Genomic DNA, 20,417 nt, shown 5'->3' with positions numbered 1-20,417 from the left:
ATCATCAGCAAACTTGCTGATCCAATTTACCACATTATCATCCAGATCATTGATATAGATGACAAATAACAATGGACCCAGCATTGATCCCTGTGGCACACCACTAGTCACAGGCCTCCACTCAGAGAAGCAATTCTCTACCACCACTCTCTGGCTTCTTCCATCGAGCCAATGTCTAATCCAATTTACCACCTCTCCATGTATACCTAGTGACTGAATTTTCCTAACTAACCTCCCATGTGGGACCTTGTCAAAGGCGTTACTGAAGTCCATGTAGACAATATCCACTTCCTTCCCTTCATCCACTTTCCTGGTAACCTCCTCGAAAAACTCCATGACCTACCATGCACAAAGCCATGTTGACTCTCCCTAATAAGCCCCTGTATATCCAAATGCTTGTAGATTCTGTCTCTTAGTACTCCCTCCAATAACTTAACTACTACTGACGTTAAACTCACCGGCCTATAATTTCCCGGATTACTTCTCGATCCTTTTTTAAACAACAGAACAGCATGAGCCACTCTCCAATCCTCCGGCACTTCACCCGTAGACAGCGACATTTTAAATATTTCTGCCAGGGCCCCCGCAATTTCAACACTAGTCTCCTTCAAGGTCCGAGGGAACACTCTGTCAGGTCCCAGGGATTTATCCACTTTAATTTTCCTCAAGACAGCAAGCACCTCCTCCTTTTCAATCTGTACAGTTTCCATGGTCTCACTACTTGATTCCCTCAATTCCATAGATTTCATGCCAGCTTCCTTAGAAAATACAGACACAAAAAACCTATTTAAGATCTCCCCCATTTCCTTTGGTTCCGCACAAAGCTGACCACTCTGATCTTCAAGAGGACCAATTTTATCCCTTACAATCCTTTTGCTCTTAATATACTTGTAAAAGCTCTTTTGATGTAGCTTCCAGAACCTTCTGGGGCAGAGTTGTAAAATCACACAGCAGGGAAACAGGCTTTTCAGTCCAGCTCATCCACGCCAACCAGGATGTCCATCTTAAGCTAGTCCCATCTGCCCACATTTGACCCATATCCCTCTACACCTTTCCAATCCATGTAACTGTCCAAGTCTATGTTAAATCTTGCTATAATGCCTGAACCAATCACAGCCACATTAGGGAATTCCAGAGGTTCAGCAGGGAGTTCCTACACACCTCAGTTTTCAGCGAAGGGATGAATGGCTTCCTCCTGGATCATCGTAAGTGACAGCTGTCAGGTTAGGGCTTCAGGTCTCGATGCCTGCGGCCTGGTCAGCCCTTGTAGGCTGATCCACTTCAAACCGGGCCCACTCTCAGGCACGTGCATTTAGCACAGGGTAAGATCCAACTTCTTCGGGTGCATTTTCCCATCCATCTCCACACCAATATTCAAGCGAGAATGTCCTTAGGTGCATGAATCTATTGATCCACTGCTATGTTACCTGTATTACATAACCAAAAGCACCTGGTTCCCTTGATACTAAGTCATCAGATTTGAAGCATTAACTTGCTTGCCAGAAGGAAAGTTGAAGAGATGTGTACATCCCTAAATTAACATCATCGGGCATACCTGCATAATCTGAGGTACTCTTACAGCTGCACCATTTGAAATATGCCTACATCTATTCCCTTGAATCTTCAGGCTATGTCCCCTAGTTCTAGTTCACTTAGCAGTGGAATCAACCTCCCTGCCTCTATCTTATCTATCCTTTTCATAGTTTTATATGTTTCTATAAGATCCCATCTTGTTCTTCTGAATTCCGGTGAGTATGGTCACATAGTGACATTTTGTGCCCCACAGTCCCCAAGGAGACATTGGATTGCAGAGAAGGACACAGAGCTTTAAAGAAGTGAGCGCGGGCAGTTGGGACATTTTGCACACCACAGTCTCTGAGGAGACAACGGATTGCGCATAATAAGGCACTTGGAGAGGCCCAATACAAATAAGTTAGGTTTAAGCGGAGCCGTTGTTGTGTGAGCGAGCCAGTGTTAGAGTGGGGCGGGGGGGGGGTTGAGTCTCTGGCGAAGAGAAACGTAGGCCATAGGTAGGTTTCTCTGTTATTCATTCTTTCTTTATTTCTTATTGCACAGTTAGAGCAGTGTGGATGCCAGGCAGAATAGTGGAATGCTCATCTTGGTTGATGTGGGAAGGCTGGCAAACCTCCAGTGTCCCTGAAGAATACACCTGTAAGAAGTGCATCCAGCTGCAGCTTCCAACAGACCGTATTAAGAAGCTGGAGCTGGAACTAATGAAGTCTGGATCATTCAGGAGGCAGAGGGGTTGATAGACAGGACACACAGGGAGGTAGTTACGCCCAAGGTGTAGGATGCAGGTAACTGGTTGACCATCACAAGGGGGAAAGGGCATAGTCAACTATTCAGTGTACCCCTCACCACTCTGGATAACGCTGGGGCCATGACCTAGCAGAGGAAAGCCACAGTGGTCAGGTCTCTGGCTCTATGGTTCAGAAGGGAAGGGGGGGTGGGGGGAAACAGGAAAGCTGTAATGATAGGGGATTCATTGGTTGGGGGAACAGAAGAAGGTTCTGTGGACGAGAACGAGATTCCTGGATGGTATGTTGCTTCCTGGGTGCCAGGGTCGGGGACATCTCGGACCAAGTCCACAGAATTTTTAAGTGGGAGGGTGAGAAGCCAGAGGTTGTGGTCCATGTCGGCACCCATGACATGGGTAGAAGGGATAGCGAGGTCCTACAAAGTGAGTTCAGGGAGTTAGGTGCTAAGTTAAAGGACAGGGCCTCCAGGGTTGAGATCTCAGGATTGCTACCCATGCCACATGCTGGTGAGGTTAGAAATAGGAAGATCATACAGTTTAACATGTGCGTAAGGAGTCGGCGCAGGAGGGAAGGCTTCAGGTTATTGGATCATCGGGTTCCCTTCCAGAGAAGGTGTGGCCTGTACAGAAGGGACGATTCCACAAGCTACAGGCTCACTTTCAAGGACTCTATAACTCAGGTTCTCAGACTGGGAGATCGTTTTGCTGAACACCTACGCTCTGTCCGCCAGAGAAAGCAGGATCTCCCACTGGCCACACATTTTAATTCCACATCCCATTCCCATTCTGATATGTCTATCCACGGCCTCCTCTACTGTGAAGATGAAGCCACACTCAGGTTGGAGGAAGAACACCTTATATTCTGTCTGGGTAGCCGCCAACCTGATGGCATGAACATTGACCTCTAACTTCCGCTAATGCCCCACCTCCCCCTCCTACCCCATCCGTTATTTATTTATACACACATATTCTTTCTCTCTCTCTCCTTTTTCTCCCTCTGTCCCTCTGACTATACCCCTTGCCCATCCTCTGGGTTTCCACCCCCCCACCTTTTCCTTCTCCCTGGGCCTCCTGTCCCATGATCCTCTCGTATCCCCTTTTGCCTATCACCTGTCCAGCTCTTGGCTCCATCCCTCCCCCTCCTGTCTCCTCCTATTATTTTGGATCTACCCCTCCCCCTCCCATTTTCAAATCTCTTACTAACTCTCCCTTCAGTTAGTTCTGACGAAGGGTCTCGGCCTGAAACGTCGACTGTACCTCTTCCTAGAGATGCTGCCTGGCCTGCTGCGTTCACCAGCAACTTTGATGTGTGTTGCTTCTTCCACTGAGGTTGGGTGAGAATACAGTTAGAGTTCGTGGGCTAGGGGTGAAAGGTGAAGTGTTTAAGGGGAACATGAGGGAAACCCTGTTCACTCAGAGGGCAGTGAGAGTGTAGAATGAGCTGCCAGTGCAAGTGGTGGATGCAGGTTCAATTTCAACATTTAAAAGAAATTTAGGTAGGTAGATGGATGAGAAGGGTATGGAGGGCTATGGTCCTGGTGCAGGTTGATGGGACTAGGCAAATTAATGGTTTGGCATGGACTAGAGGGGCCAAAAGGCTTGTTTCTGTGCTGTATTATTCTATGACTCTAGTCCCAGGTGAATCAATCTCTCCTTGGAGGTTAATCCCCTCATCCCCTGGAACCAACATGATATTATGTATATTTTAATTTGAATGCTCAGGAATTGTCAGATCAAATTGTTGAACCTTCCAACCATACTGAAATGAAAACAACAAATGCTAGAAATATTCAGCACGGCAAGCAGCGTCTGTGAGGAGAACAACAGAGCTAATACGGATGACCCTCCATCAGTTCTGCTGCAAGGTTGCAGTCCTGAAACATTAAGGCCATAAGATCACAAGACATATTAGCAGAATATGTCTGCTCCACCGTTCCATTGTGGCTGATTTATTATCCCTCTCAACCCCATTCTCCTATTTTCTTCCTGTAACATTTGATACCCTTAATACCCTTACTAATCAAGAACCCATCAACCACTGCTTCAGATATACCCAATGACTTGGCCTCCACAGCTGGCTGTGGCAACGAATTCTAAGACTCACCATCCTCTGGCAAAAGAAATTCCTTCTCATCTCTGTTCTAAAGTGATATCCTTCTTTTCTGAAGCTGTGCCCTCGGGTTCTAGACACCCCCACTACAGGAAACATCCTCCCCACATCCACTCTTTCGAGGCCTTTCAATATGTTTTAATGTGATCCCCTTTCATTCTTCTAAACTCCAGTGAGCACAGGCCCAGCGCCTTCAAATGCTCCTCTTACATTCCTGGAATCCTTCTTATGACCTTCCACTGGACCCTCTCCAAAGTCAGCACATCCTTTCTGGGATAAGGGGCACCAAACTGCTTACAATATTCCAAGTGTGGCCTGACCAACGCCTTATACATCCTCGTTTTTATATTTTAGTCCTCTTGAAATAAATACTAACACTGCATGACTCAGCTTCTTTCTCCACAGATGCTGCATGACCAGCTGAGTGTTTCCAGTATTTGCTGTTTCTATTCCATATTTCTGATATATACAGTTTATGTTTACTTGCAGTCGTACAGACAATGGTAGAAAAGACTCGCCCATGCATACCATTTTAACTACAACATACGCTGATGGAGTTTACCACTTCTGTCATGACTTGAGTGTAGGATAGATTATTTTCCACCTCTGATTACACTGAAGGGTAACTTTTCCCAATTTCCACAGCAGTGTTTGAACTCTCACCTGCTGGATTTCTAATCCAGTAACCAAATCACTGTACATATTGTGTAGGAGAAGTCTGATCTCACCTTGAAGAGTGCACATTGTCGTCAAGATACCTCATGCAAAGCCAACTGTACATTTGTTTGGAACCTTTGCGTGGGCAATATCCATGAAGTATATTGTCAGAAAGCTCTAAGGCAAATCACCTCTGTATACAGCAATTACTTAATTACAGTAAACTCCACAATTGTTTAATTGCACTAATTAGCATTGTAGACTTGATCTCTGGGGGTTTCTCAGTTGTTTTACAGGTCCTCAACCAGGTAACCACAGACTTTCATTCCTGAGACCTATTCGTGCCCCGAACAGTCTACTTCTTCAGGAGGCTGAAGAAATTTGGCATGTCCCCGCCGACCAATATCAATTTTTAATTGATATACCACAGAAAGTATCCAATCAGCTTGGTTATGCCCTAATCAGCCCCAAACCAAGATACTGCAGAGTTGTAAAGATGACTCAGTGCATCACAGAAACCAGCTCACCACTCTCCTCATGGACTCTGTCTACGTATACTTCTCACTGCCTCGGTAAAGCAAACACATAGCCCGCCCTGATCATTCTTTCTTCTCCCCCCTGCCAACGTGCAGAAGCCTGAAAGCAATTACCACCCGGCTCAAGGAAAGCATCTACCCTCCTGTGATAAGACTCTTGAACAACCTCCTAAGACCATAAGGGCAAACTCATGACCTCACAATCTACCCTGTTATGGCCTTGCACCTTAATGACTGCCTGGACTGCCCTTTCTCAGTAACTGTAACACTTTATTCTGCATTCTGTTATTGCTTTTTCCCTGTATTACCTCAATGCACTAATGTGTTGAAATGATCTATAGGGATGGCACACAAAACCAAGTTTTTCATTGCATCCTGGTACATGTGACAATAATAAATCAATTTACAATTTGAAATGAAGGATCTTGGCAATGTATTTAAATTAAAATATAGGCTAACCAAGGGCAACATGCAGTTAACCCAGGATGTTTAATTTAACCATTCAGATATTGTGTGAACCTAATTCCCATATGCCTGACCTTTACCACAGCCCCACAACAGCTGGAAAATCCACCTGCTGATCTTCTGAACACTTGCTCAAGTCAGCTCTTTATAACTTAGGGTCGGCCTGTACTAAATCCTTCTGGGACCATTTCTATGAAGGATTTGCTAGTTTTGGAGAGGGCCCAGAGGAGATTTATGATAATAATCCTGGGAATGAAAGGGTTAACAAATGAGCGGCGTTTGAAAGGAGAACGGGCAAAGAGGTGGCAGATGGAATACAATGTATGGCCATGCACTGTGGTAGAAGGAATAAAGGTACTGAATATTTTTGAAATGGGGAGTGAATTCAAAAATTGGAGGCACAAAGGGACTTGGGAGTCCTCACGCATGATTCCCTAAATCAACACACACAAAATGCTGGAGGAACTCAGCAGGTCTGGCAACATCTATGGAAATGAAAAGCAGTCTACGTTTCAGGCTGAGATCCTTCACCTGGAATGGAAAGGGAGGGGGAAGATGCTGGAATTAAAAGATGGGGTGAGGGAGGGGAAGGAGCACAAGCTGACGGTGATAGGTGAAGCCAGGTGGGTGTGGATAAGTGGAAAAGGCAAAGGGCTGGATTCCATAAAGGTTAACTTTCTGGTTGAGTTGGTGGTAAGGAAGGCAAATGGAATGATAGAATTCATTTCAAGAAGACTAGAATATAAAAGCAAGGATGTAATGCTGAGCTTGTATGGCATTTATCAGACCATATTTTGAGTATTGTGAGCAGTTTTGGGCCCCTTATTTAAGCAGGGATGTGCTGGCACTGGAGAGGAGGTTTACGAGCATGATCCTGGGAATAGAACGGTTAACATGAGGAATGTTTAATGTCTCTGGGCCTGTACTCACTGGAATTTGGAAGAATGGAGGTGGTTGGGGGCGGGGGAGAATCGCATTAAAATTCACTGAATATTGAAAGGTCTAGATAGAATGGACGTGTTGAGGATATTTCCTGTAGTGGTGGAGTCTAGGACCAAAGGGCACAGACTCAGAATAGAAGGACATCCCTTTATAAGAAAGATGAAGAGGAATTTTTTGAGCCAGAGGTGGTGAATTTGTGGAAAACACCTTCTGGTCAATCAAGATGGTGACTGCGTACAATACTCCTTCGGTCAACATCTTCTGGATAGATCATGAAACCATAAATTTCACTTCTTTTATGTCTTTTACGTTAGTTTTTTTTGTCTTGGATGTGATTCTGGAACGGTTGGACCTGTCATTTGCTGTTTGGAGATCATTTGGGCGTTCCAGCACCCTAAAGTCTCTGAGAGGATTCTGGGAGGCAGAGGCGGTGAGCAGACTGTGGACAAGCCGATGTCTGTCTCCATTTCGCCCATTAAAGCGATGAGGGGGATTGAAACCTCGGGGCGAGTACAGAAGTTTGGTGATCTTTTGAGTGCTTTAGCACCCTATAGTCTCTGAGAGGATTCCGGAAGACCGAGGCAGCATGCGCAAAACCTCATAGTGAGCAGGTGGCGGGACGGGGAGCAAGCTGATGTTCGACTCCATTTCACCGATTAAAGCTCCCATTGTGTGCCGATTAAAGCAATGAAAGAGCCAAACGCGGAAGGCAACTACCGGCTGCCTGCCCTGTGATTGCTCTGCTACCGGGGAGGGGAGAGCCTGCTGCTCTGCCCAGAGAATGTTACCCAGGTTTTCTGTGTTTTGGATGTGGACTTGGACATTTTTCAGTCTTATAGTTTTTTTATATTCTATGTTTTTTTTTTGCCTGATCTTTCTTCCTTTTTTTTGTGTGGGGGAGGGAATTTGGGGGTCGATATACCTGATCTGTTTCGTTTGTTTTTTTTGTGCGGGGAGGTAGGAATTGGGGGTTAATGATCATGCTGCCTTGTTTTTCTTTCTTGGTTTCGTGGCTACCCAGAGAAGAATAATTTCAGAGTTGTATACTTTGATAATAAACGAACCTTTAAACTTTTGAATTCATTCCCAAGACAGCTGTGGAAGCCAAGTCATTGCGTATATTTAAAGTGGATGTTGATAGCTTCTTGATTAGTGAGGGCATGAAAAAGTTATGGGGAGAAAGGAGGAGAATAGGGTTAAGAAGGAATATAAATCAGCCATGATCGAATGGCAGAACAGACTTGTTGGGCTGAATGGCCTTATTCTGTTCCTATGTCTTATGGTCTAAGCTTACTGAGCTTCCTGGACAAGTTATTATAATGCAGTATAAAAAATGAATTTTAAGTGTGGTGGGATAACAATAACATCCAACCGTGCAGGCTTATCAGAGAAGTGGAGCTCCAGGCAGTATCTAACACAAGCCCTGTAGCTGTGAAAGTGGTACGTACATATGGGTTGGTGGCGCACTCAGGTGAAGTTACCATGCAAACAACCACACAGAAGTATGACTGGTGTTCTGTGACACTGGCATTAGACTTACGCTTCTTTCGGTCCTCCCTGTGAGAGGTCAAAGACTTGTCGAGGATTTAGACACCACATGAACATCTGCAGGACCTTGTTTCCCTGTCGCAGAAATGTACAAGGTAAACACACACGTAAAGGGAAGATGAAGCAACAGAGAACAACGACCAGGCTTGGGGAGGGGTGGCGGTGGGGACTGGAGCATGGTGAGCACTCGCTAGCTCGGTCTGACTCGGCAGGGCTTGTAGAATGGAAGGCACACTGGGTACCCTGATGTCCTGCTGTGGAACCCACTGGCTGCACATTCTGTGCTTCAATCCATGGGTGTAACATCAGCAAATAGGATCAGGGAAAGGGAGAGATGACCCTGTGGCATGTGTGTCATCGGAAGAGGGAACAGGACTGAGATATGCAAGGTAGCAGCAACTCCATAGAATCATAGAACACTACAGGCCATTGCTGACAGGTTATTCTGCCTAGTTCCATCTACGTGCACCCAAACCATAGCAATCCATGTCTCCCCATCCATATACTTATCTAAAGATTAAGATTAAAGTCTGTCACGAGCCTTGTAGGCCATCAGGCTAGTGCTTATGCTGGTTTCCGTGGCATGAGGCGACTGAGAGTACGAGACTCCCCCCCCACCCTGCCGGATAAGACGCCAGTCTATTGCAAGGTTAACTCCCAGTATTTTTGCCGGTACCCATTCTCAGCTGGGTAGACTGGAGCATTGTGTGGTTAAATGCCTTGCTCAGGGACACACACGCTGCCTCGGCCGAGGCTTGAACCCAAGACCTTCAGATCGCTAGTCCAACACCCTAACCACTTGGCCACACACCACACATATACTTATCTAAACTCTTCTTAAATGTTGCAATTGAGCCCACATCTATCACTTCTGCTGCCAGCTCGATCCATACTCACACCACCCTCCGAGTGAAAAAGTTCCCCCTCAGATTCCCCTTAAGTTTTGCATTTTTCACCCTAAACTTATGACCTCTAGTTCTAGTCTCAACCCACGTCAGGGGAAAGGCCTGAATGTAATTACTCTATCTATGCCCCTCGTAATTTTGTATAGTTCTATAAGATCTCTGCTACATTCCAGGGACTAAAGTCCTAAACTATTCAACCTCTCCCCGTAACTCACGCCTCAAGTCCTGGCAACATCCGTGTAAATTTTCCCTGCACTCTTTCACGTTTCTTGATATCTGTCTGTAAGTAGGTGACCAGAACTGCACACAATACTCCAAATTCCTCACCGATGTCTTATACCATTCAACATAACACCCTAACTCCTGTACTGAATGCCCTGACTTATGAAGGCTTATACGCTAAGAGCTGTCTTGGAGGTACAGGAGGCGGCAGATGTTGGAATCTGCAGCGGCACGCAAGATGCTGGTGGGTCAGGAGGGACAGGGACAGTTGGCGTTCTGGGTTGATCTGCTGTGAAAGATAGTGAGGAGATTGCTAGTATAAAATGAGCAAAGGGGTGGAGCAAGAGCTGGCAGGAATAGTGAAGTGCGGGGAGTGATTGGCAGAAGATGAGGGAGGAGGAGAGTAAGAAGCTGGGTGGTGATAGGTGGAAATGACAAAAGGCACAAGATGATGGAAAGGAAGGTGGGACATGGAATAAACAGAGCGAGATGGAGAAGGGAAAGCAGTGGGAGGGGTGTGTGGGTGGTGGGCAGATGGAGAGGAGGGGAGTAAGATCTGGTGATGGGGCCAGGTGTATCAGGAAGGGAGAGAAAAGAGAGCAGGGACAAGGGGTAGCAGATACCATAAGTTGTATAATTCAGTGCTCATACCGCCCGTTTTCAGGGTACTGAGCTGGAATATGAGATGCAGTTCCTCTAATATGGTGGGGGGCACAATACTGTTATTGCAATGCATGGAACCAGGTTTATTCCCCACCACTGTGTGTATGTTCTCCCCATGGCTGTATGGATTTCCTCCGGGTGTTCCGGTTCCTTCCATAGTCCAAAGACACATGGTTATGGCTAGGGTTAGTGAGTTGTGGGCACTGGAAGCGTGGTGACAACTGGGGGCCGTCTAGCACAATCCTTGCTGATTTTTATTTGACGCAAATGACCAATTTCACTGCATGTTTCGACATTTTGATAAACATGCAACAAATAAAGATAATTTTATCTTTAATGGTCTCCATCTACTGCCCAGGCATGTCAGTGAGGGAATGGGATGGAGAATGAAAATGGCTGACAACCAGGAGACTTGGATGGCCAACTTGGATGGAGTGAAGCTGCTCGGTGAAGTGGTCACCCAAGCCCATATGATGCATGCTAAAAAGGCAGTCCAGAGTTTGGGTATGGGGTTAACAAGACAGGTGATGTGCGCAAGATTCCCTTTCTCCCTTCCTTCTCCACCAACCTGGTTTCCACCACTCTTTGGATTTACAAACACAAGCAGTGGCTTCATCAAGGGTGAAGGAATGGGTTTGATGATGAACGGCCTCCACTTGCTTTCCTGAAAAGCAGAGGTCAGAGCATTAGTGAGGTCCGTGTTACCAAGCTGGCACAGCCCGTGACCCCCTTCCAGCCCCACCCAGGTAACAAAACGCATCGTCGAGCTGCCATGTGCGCAAGGAGGCAAACATGCTGTGCACACTGTCAACAATCAAAGTGAAACCTCGAGAGACTTCCCCTTAATCCCTCTCTGTAATAAAAAATGGACACACTCAGACCTCCAAATCACTTCTTTGTGCTCCCTCCGATTCTCACTAAACACCAGCCCCCCTCCCCACCCCTCCCGCTGAGAGAGGTTCCCCCTCATTTTACAGTGTACAAGTAGTACAGGTCTGGAGTTCCCCGGGTACCCTGTAGCTTCGTAACTCAGCCTGGAGCCTTGACAGTGTGTGACACATTACGTCGCCAAGGCGGAGGGGGGGCATTTGCCACAGCCAAGCCTGACTCTGCTCTTATCCAACATGCACTCCATGGCTACTTGGGTCCTCAAAGATTGGTTTGCAAGTTCCACTGGAGATGTCCCACAGCGGTTGTTCCTTTGTCTAAAAATAGCAACTGAATCAACTAGAGTGGGAGAGGAGGCTGGGAGGCTGGTGCCTGTGGAGTCACGAATCAAGCTGACTAAGCCTGAAGTGCATCTCGTTTATACGGTGGGTTTCAAATGTCTTACCTTCAGGTGACACTGGTGCTAAGTTGCACCAGGATCTGGAGCAGATTTGGAGAATTTTGGGGGTTGATGCAGCTGTTCCACTTTTGTACTTTTTTTGCGGGGAGGTGGGATTTGGGAGTTGATAATTGAACTGCTTTTCCTTTCTTTCTTGGTTTCACGGCAACCCGAAAAATTGAAGAATTTCAGAGTTGTATACTTTGATAATAAGTGAACCTTCGAGATCCCACACGACACGGCAGGGGCTGGGACACTGAACCTATAGAGGTCCAGACATGCCCCAATGCAAATTCAACACTGCACTGGATTATGTGGAGACCTATAATATTAGCTCCATATCAGGAACCTAGTTTTGTGTAGGGGGTAGCCACCAATCAGTGTTAACACATGGACCAGATTAAAGGAGATTGATCTAATGTTTACTGATCAAGTGTCCAATTCTACAAAGAATGTCGTTGTGTGTTACTTGGGGACTGAAAGTTCTTCCTTCGTTTCCTCTTTTGTTTCTATAACTCTGGCTGAAGCCACTGTTTACAGCTCAAATACAGTCCCTGCCAGGCTCCTGTTGAAGTTACAGAAGTTAGAGTGGCCTAATTCTTCAGTGTCTTGAGTTTGTTAACTGGTGATTTCTATGTTAACTGACGGCAGTGACAAAAAACTTAATATCTGAAATTGAAGTTATTAGAAGTGATAAAATCATCTAAAATCTACCCGTTGGAATGTCACCCTAAACCCCTGCGTTTAATTAGACCAGGTGCAACACTTCCCAGGAAACACTGGATTTCCAAGGTGAATAATTGTTATCCGCTAGCAAGGTCAACTAACCCCTCTGGTATGGTCAGGATTGGTGACCAACAGTTTATTGGTTTATCTCTTCCTTACTAGAATGGTCATCTTACTGAAATCCGTAACCATCGGATTAATGTTTGTCAATTGTACTGGGCTCTGTATTTCTAGGACACACGGCTGTATCTGTTTCTGGTGACAAACCAAACAGCCTTAGATATATAGTTGTCGCCATAGCAACCACGCAGCACAACTAAGGGGAAATTAAAATGATCGTAACACTGATTGTTCCCTCAGGGTGCCTGTCTCTGGAATTATAGATAAATCATTTCTTCATCCTGACTCACGTCCGCTCCTTTCCTGCTGCTTTTTCTCTTCAGTGATGTCCTCTTTTTCCTTCTACTTGAAGACTTGAAGGAGTTCTGTGCAGAGGCAACGATGAGAAAGTCAAAAACAGGATGTCACTACAAATGCTTATTGCTGCCTCCTGACAGTGTGCTCATTACCCTCTGAATAAAGAATGGAGTGAAAACCGGTTTCCTGTCATCACTTTACATGTCCCCGGATCTCCCTGGTACTTTATCCCTCTTGTCAGCTTTGTAATGGTAATGATAAACCACAACCTTTCAGATTGTTCTAACAGTTACATTCTGCTGAAAAGGACAACTAGCCTTCTTTGGTTTAATTGCATAGATTTTTCACAAGGTTTCTGCAAGCAATCTTTCTACATTTATATCCTTCTGTCCTTGGTACAAGGATCTTCATAGTTCTCAGTGTGTATCATCATCAGTTGCCACCATATTTCGTTTGTGTTGCAGCAGCTGGTCTAAATATTACTCTTTACTACATTATGGAACACGATGTTTCACTAACTAGGACAGCACTGATCATCTGCCACAGATTGTCCTTGAGAAGCTGGCGGTGATCTATCTCTAACCAATACAGCTCTTCTAATGAAATTGACCCCATGTGATATTGGTGAGGGTGATCCTGGATTTAGATCCAATGACATTGAAGGACTGAAGGATTCACCAGCACCCAGAACATTCCCTCTCTCTTCTCATTACTACCATCCAGAAGAGGTTCTGGACCCTGAAGCCACACGCTCAATGTTTTAGGAGCAGCTTCTTCTCCACCATCAGATTTCTGAGTGGACAATGAACCCAGGAACACTCCCTCACTATTTCCTTTGCTCTCTTATTGCAGCATTCATTTATTTTTTAAAAATATATTTCTGAGTATAATTTATATTATGTAATGCACTGTGCAGCTGCCGCAAGACAATAAATTTCACGACATATGCCAGTGATAATAAACCTGATTCTGATTCTGACACATTTTCCAAGTCAGGATGGTGTGTGACTTCAGAATCAGAATGAGTCTTATTATCACTGACATATGTTGTGAAATTTGTTGTTTTGTGACAGCATTGCAGTACAAAACATAAGAATTGCTATAAATTACAATAAGAGCATATAAATATTATATAATGCAAGAAGAGAGCAACATAGTTAGGTAGTGTTCATGGGCTGCTTAGATATCTGTGGCAGAGGAAGAAATTATTCCTAAAACATTGAGTGTGTTTCTTCAGGCTCCTGTACCTCACCTCTGATGGTAGCAATGAGAAGAGGACACGCCCCAGATGTTGAGGGTTTTTCACGATTCATGCTTCCTTCTTGAAGCACCAGCTGTTGACCATCTGAGATTCTGCCAACAACAGTCGTGTCATCAGTGAATGTATAGATGTTGTTTGAGCTGTGCCTAGCTACACAGTCATGAGCGAAGGGAGGGTAGAGTAGTGGGACAAACACTCATCTTTGAAGTGTTGACTGTCAGCAAGGAGGAGATGCTACTTCCAATCCACACTGACTGTGGTCTCCCAACGACGAACCCAAGGAACCTGTTGCCAAGGGAAGTGCTGAGGTCCAGGTTGTTGATCAGCACTGAGGGGATGATAGTGTTGAACACTGAGCTATAATCAATAAACAGCAGTCTGACATAGATAAGTGGCCTGAAGTGGATGACCTAGAAGGAGAACACAGTAGTGGTGGTGTTCCCTTGTACCTTCTTGTCATAGTATGTCTTGTATTTATAGTTCATGGGTTTGGGAGCAAGTGAGGTGCATTTTGTAGATGGTGTATGCCATAACCAACCAGTGGAGGAGGAAGTGAATTTTTTGGGAGGTGAGAGTGGTGCAAGTCAAGAGGACTGCTTTGTCCAGGGTGGTGCCAAACTTCCTGTTATTGGAACTACCTCATCTAGACAAGTAGAGGGTGTTCCACTGCACTTACACCTTGCAGAAAGGGAGGGGGGATTGTAAAATAATGGAACGCAATAAACAAGAGTGAGTGAATTAGCATCTTTAAAAATAGATAAATCTGCCAGAGATGTTTGAAATGCATCTCAGGGCATGAGGTAGGAAAGAGTGGCACTGACCAGTGGGTTGTTGCAGGTATTATGTTGGAGGAATGAGAACCACTGGTGAGAGAGCCCAACGACAGTGCTGGGCATGCTAATGGAATACATTCGGAGGAATAACAGTAATCCTCGTTTTGAATGGCACAGATTAATCAAGGGCTGTCAGCATAGATTTATTTGCGTGACACTCAAATCTGTACTGATCAGGTTCGGATTTATTTATTGCGTGCACATCTAATCGTGCAGTTGTCTGCGTTAACAACTCACACATTTAAGGATGTGCTTGGGGCATCGCCCCACATTCTAGTGCCAACGTAGCACGCCCACAAACCCCGGCAGAACAACACAGGACACAGCAAGAAGCAAACCAACAACAGCAAAATGAACCCCTTTCCTCCCTCCTGCCCACCCACCCACATGAGCAGTCCTCCAGCCCAGGCTAGGCCTCATGCCTCCAGTCTCCATGCTTTGGCCACTGGGCTTCAGACTCTGGACTCCTGATCGAACTCAGGCTTTGACTTTCAGTTTTGACCCCTGGACTAGCTGATAACAGGACCCCGATCTCTGGGCACTCCAGTTCTCTGGCCCTCATGCCTTTTGCTCGCACAGACATCCGAACCCAGCACCCACCAATCTGGGACAGCTCAACATCCATGGATGTCCTTGTCATGGGCCTTTGAGCACAGAGTGGAGGCCTAGAGTTTGGATACCCTTCATTACCTGTTCACATCACTGGTCTTCGAATGTGGAGAGGGCAGAGCAGAGGCCTGACCTCTAATCCTCCACATCCTTGTTCCTAAACCTTAGCCTGACCACAAACTCCCCTCCCTGTCCCCAAAAAAAATCCCTACAACCCTAAATGATGACTCACTGTCAGCCACGTGGAATAGGGTGGGGGGCAGAGTCCTGGCCTCCCTCCCAGAGGAGACCGCAGCTCAGCACCAGCTTAGCCAGAAGATGGCACCAAGGGCAGCATATTTGATATAGTTTACATGGTTTAACAATGATTCGGCCCCACATAGCAGGCTGAAAAGGAAGGCAAAACGCAGAGGGATCTAAGGGAAAGTGGAAATGGGATTGGAAAGGGGAGGAGGTGAAGTACAACACTCGACGTGCAGTGGTGCACAATGTGGCATTTACAGGCCTCACTTGAGGCCAGTCCTGGCAGACAGCTTTGCATTGGTGTAGCTGACATGTGATTGGAATGTATGCAATGAAGAAAGAAACTCTGTACCCGTGCCATTGGAAAGAATCCTTCAGCTTCTCTGATCCACTCACACACAAAATGCTGGAGTAGGCAGCACCTAGGGAGGGAAATGAAGAGTCGCTGTTTCAGCGCAAAACCCTTCACCAGGACTGGAAAGAAAAGGGGCAGAAGCTGGAATAAGAGGATGGAGTGGGGGGGAGGCGCTACAAACTGGCAGGTGATAGGTGAGACTAGGAGAGGGGCAAAGAGGGTGCTGGGGGAAGAGGATGAAGTAAGAAGCTGGGAGGTGATAGGTGGAAAAGGTAAAGGGCCAAAGAAGGAGGAACCTGATAGGAGAGGACAGTGGACTAAGGGAAGGAGGTAGAACAGATATAAGTGGGAGCTTATTTCACCAACTGGGCTAAGCTTTGGCACTTTACCCCTCACGCACCCCTCATACAAACTCTTCTTCCTCCTGCTATCTGGCAAAAGGTACCGAAGCATTCGGGCTCTCACGACCAGATTGTGCAACAGTTTCTTCCCCCAAGCCACTAGGCTCCTTAATTCCCAGAGTCTAGTCTGACACCAACCTACACACACACTCAATTGAACACCACTCCACTCCCTTTGCAAATTTTGCTAATTTCTTTTTCAATTTCTGCTAAAACATTGTTTACATTTACATCATTTATTATATTGTAATTTGTCCTTTACTGTGCCTATTGTCTTGTTTGTTAATTATTGTACTGTTTTCTGCATTTTATGTAGTCCCGTGTAGGTCTGAAGTGTAATGTAGTTTTGTGTTGTTTCAGGTAGTCTAGTGTAGTTTAGTGTTGTTTCAGGTAATCTAGTGTAGTTTTGTGTTGTTTCACATAGTCTAGTGTAGTTTTGTGTTGTTTCAGGTAGTCTAGTGTAGTTTTGTGTTGTTTCACGTAGTCTAGTGCAGTTTTGTGTTGTTTCAGGTAGTCTAGTGCAGTTTTGTGTTGTTTCAGGTAGTCTAGTGTAGTTTTGTGTTGTTTCACGTAGTCTAGTGCAGTTTTGTGTTGTTTCAGGTAGTCTAGTGCAGTTTTGTGTTGTTTCAGGTAGTCTAGTGTAGTTTTGTGTTGTTTCACGTAGTCTAGTGTAGTTTTGTGTTGTTTCAGGTAGTCTAGTGTAGTTTTGTGTTGTTTCACATAGTCTAGTGCAGTTTTGTGTTGTTTCAGGTAGTCTAGTGTCGTTTTGTGTTGTTTCACGTAGACTAGTGTAGTTTTGTGTTGTTTCATGTAGCACCATGGTCCTGGAGGAATGTTGTTTCATTTTTACTGTGTACTGTACCAGCAGTTATGGTTGAAATGACAATAAAAGTGACTTGACTTGACTTGTAAGGACTCTGGTCTCTGTGCATGATGGCAGTTATACCATCATGGCTGAGGTAAAGCGCTCTGCTGTGGTCGGCCCTCCAGGCTTCTGGCATGGCCGGAAACAAGTGTAGGGGGGTGGAGGGCAGAGTTCTGACCCCCTTCCCAGAGGAGGCTGATGGAGGTGGGTGGTAGGGCTGACAGCAGGGCCTGCCCAAGAGGCAGCTTCTAGAAGTATACCATACTCCATGCCCAAGGAGCAAAAAATCTGGGTGGCGGGGGGGGCGGGGTTAAGTCTTTCAAGACAAGTCCTGGTCTCAGATACTGTCTGTGTGGAGTTTGCATGTTCTCTGTGGCTGTACGGGTTTCCCACCCTGGGAGCTCCTGTTTGCTCCCACATCACAAACGATGTCAATCATCTACTGTATATTGCCCCGAGTGAGTGGGTGACTGATAGAACCGGGGCCATGAATCAGAATACAGGAGACAATAGAGATCAGGTTGATGGTCAGTCCAGACTTAGTAAGCCATTGGGTCTGTTACCATGCAATGTAATTCTATTATAGTGTGACAGGATTGAGGAGGTAGAAGTGGGTGTATATTTGTAAGATTTGATATGTTTACGGTCACCCTGAAAAAATACCAGCCTTCCCATTGAACGTATAACATTTTAGTTACTCAGCCCTTTACCAGTCATCAGCAGGAAGGTCCATAAGGACAGCATCATGTGAATCTGGTTGGCTTACTCCAAGCTTCATTTCAGACAAGCCTGTTAAATAATGAGAAGTGAATTCTCAACTTGGAGGTGAAACATTGCAGCTGAATGGAAAATGCATGTAGCTGCCCTTAAAGTCACTGCCAAACTTTGGCTGTCTGCTCTAGTCGCTTTGCATTTGTGTCCCAATGCCCAGTCCTGCTGTGGTGACTCACCACCAACAAGTAAAGCCACAAAGTTATGTACCTCATTGCTCACTTAGATTAGGGAAGATGCCTGGTCCCAAAGAGATTCTGCAGATGCTGCATATCCAGAGTAGCACACACAACACATTGGAGGAACTCAGCGGGCTAGGCAGCTTCTATGGGGAGGAATAAACAGTTGATGTTTTGGGCCAAGATCCTTCATCAGGACCTGGAGGGCTTGGCCCAAAATGTCAACAGTTTATTCCCTTCCGTAGATGTTGCCTAACCCGCTGAGTTCCTCTACTGTTTTGTGTGTGTTACCTGGTCCCAATGCTGCATTCTAATAGTGGAACAGATGGTAAGGTGTGCAGCTGACAACTGCGTTATTTCAGCTGAGCAGGTCTTCATCTTCTTCCCCATCTTTGGCCATCCTAGTACCCTATTCATTCTTATCCATCATATCCTATAAAAAAAACCCTGTATCCCTTAAGAAAGCTAAAAATACCCTGACCTGTCCTCTCTCACCCATGCCCAGCAACCCTTTCAATGTGAATTCCTGCACCCCCAATTCCCTTCGATTAATTCTCATCACCTCTCTCTGTCACAGACTTGAAGACTTCTACGCTTTATCAACACAAAGGTGGGTAATTATATCGATGGTATTCGTAATATAAACACAGCATTTGCCTAAGAATTCCCAATGAAGTCTCTTGATAGGACAGAATTATTGTTCAGCAAGTGCTGACACATTCTTGTAAGCACAGCTGTTGCCAATGGAGCCATCTTTGCTGTGCCTTTCAAAACTCACAACCCATGGGATTAACCTACGGCTTTAAGGTACAGAAATAGTCAGTCTTTCCCCTGATGGAACAGAAAAATGTTGAAAACATCCAGTAAGGGTCAGACAGTACCTGCGGAGAGATAAACAGTTAATCACCCTTCGTCAGATGATGGGCGAAATGTTAACTGCTCCTCCCTCCACATATGCTGCCTGACCTGCCTGAGTGTCTGTTTCCATTTTAGACCTCCAGTTTTGTGACTTTTATTCCTTCTGCTAGGCCTGTCACTATCTCAAGAATTGCTGTGTCCCCCAAACTGAGAAGAGCGGCTGTCATGAGCAACTTTTATCCTACCTTACCAAAGCTTGAGTAACACACACAAAATGCTAGAGGAAGCCAGGCAGCACCTATGGAAGGGAATAAAGAGTCAACATTTCGAGCTGAGGCCCTTCATCAGGATCGGAAAGGAAGGGGGCAGAAATCAGAATAAGAAGGTGGGAAGAGGGGGAGGGGTCCAAGCTGGTAGGTGATAGGCAAGACCGTGTGAGGGGGAAGGGAAGTGGCGAGGGAGGATAAATGTAGTAGGAAGCTGGGAGGTGATAGGCTTGAGAAGAAAGGGGCTGAAGAGGAAGGAATTTGAGAGGAGAGGACAGTGGACCATGGAATAAAGAGGAGGAGGGGAACCAGAGGGAGGAGATGGGAAGGCGGGGAGAAGAGAAGTGGTGACTGGGTAACCAAAAAAGGGAATGGAAGGGGGGAGTAATTATCAGAAGTTAGTGAAATTAATGTTCATGCCATCAGTTTGGAGGTCATCTGGATGGAATATGAGGTGTTGCTCCTCCAACTTTCCTCCATCTCCAACTTCTTATCCTGGCATCTTTCCCTTTCTTTGCCAGTTCTGATGAAGGGTCTCAGCCCAAAAGCTCTACTCTTTATTCCCCTCTCTAGATGCTGCCCGACTTGCTGAGTTCCTCGAGCATCTTGAGTACCACAATACCATAAAATATAGGAGCAGAGTTTGGCCATTTGGCCCATCGCGTCTCCACCACCATTTCATCATGGCTGATCCATTTCCCTCTCAGCTCCAATATCCTGCCTCCTCCTCGTACCCCTTTATGTCCTGACTAATCAAGAATCAAACAACCTCTGTCTTAACTATACCCAATTATTGGCATCCATAACTGCCAGAATTCCACGGAATCGCCACCGTCTGGCTGAAGAAATTCATCATCTCCATTCTAAATGGACATCCCTCTATTGTGAGGCTGTGTCCTCTGGTCTTAGACTCCCTCAGCATGGGAAATATCCTCTCCTCATCCACGCTATTGAAGCTTCTCAACATTTAATAGGTTTAA

The 20,417-nt window shown here is 45.7% G+C and overlaps 1 protein-coding gene across 1 annotated transcript in view; it reads right to left on the bottom strand.

Moving 5' to 3' along the window:
- Nucleotides 1-20,417, bottom strand: part of dgki (diacylglycerol kinase, iota) — a 252,405-nt gene that overhangs the window by 119,929 nt on the left and 112,059 nt on the right. The window contains exons 9-11 of the mRNA XM_063058282.1: nt 12,790-12,864; nt 10,895-10,990; nt 8,529-8,611 (exon numbers count right to left, since the gene is read on the bottom strand). Coding sequence (XP_062914352.1) covers nt 8,529-8,611; nt 10,895-10,990; nt 12,790-12,864 — 254 coding nt within the window. The remainder of the gene's footprint in view (nt 1-8,528; nt 8,612-10,894; nt 10,991-12,789; nt 12,865-20,417) is intronic.

This window comes from Mobula hypostoma, chromosome 9 (assembly GCF_963921235.1).
Source record: "Mobula hypostoma chromosome 9, sMobHyp1.1, whole genome shotgun sequence".
In the NCBI taxonomy this organism is placed as follows: domain Eukaryota; kingdom Metazoa; phylum Chordata; class Chondrichthyes; order Myliobatiformes; family Myliobatidae; genus Mobula; species Mobula hypostoma.
The sequence above is the reverse complement of the archived record's forward strand: the minus strand, read 5'-3'. Positions and strand labels throughout refer to the sequence as shown.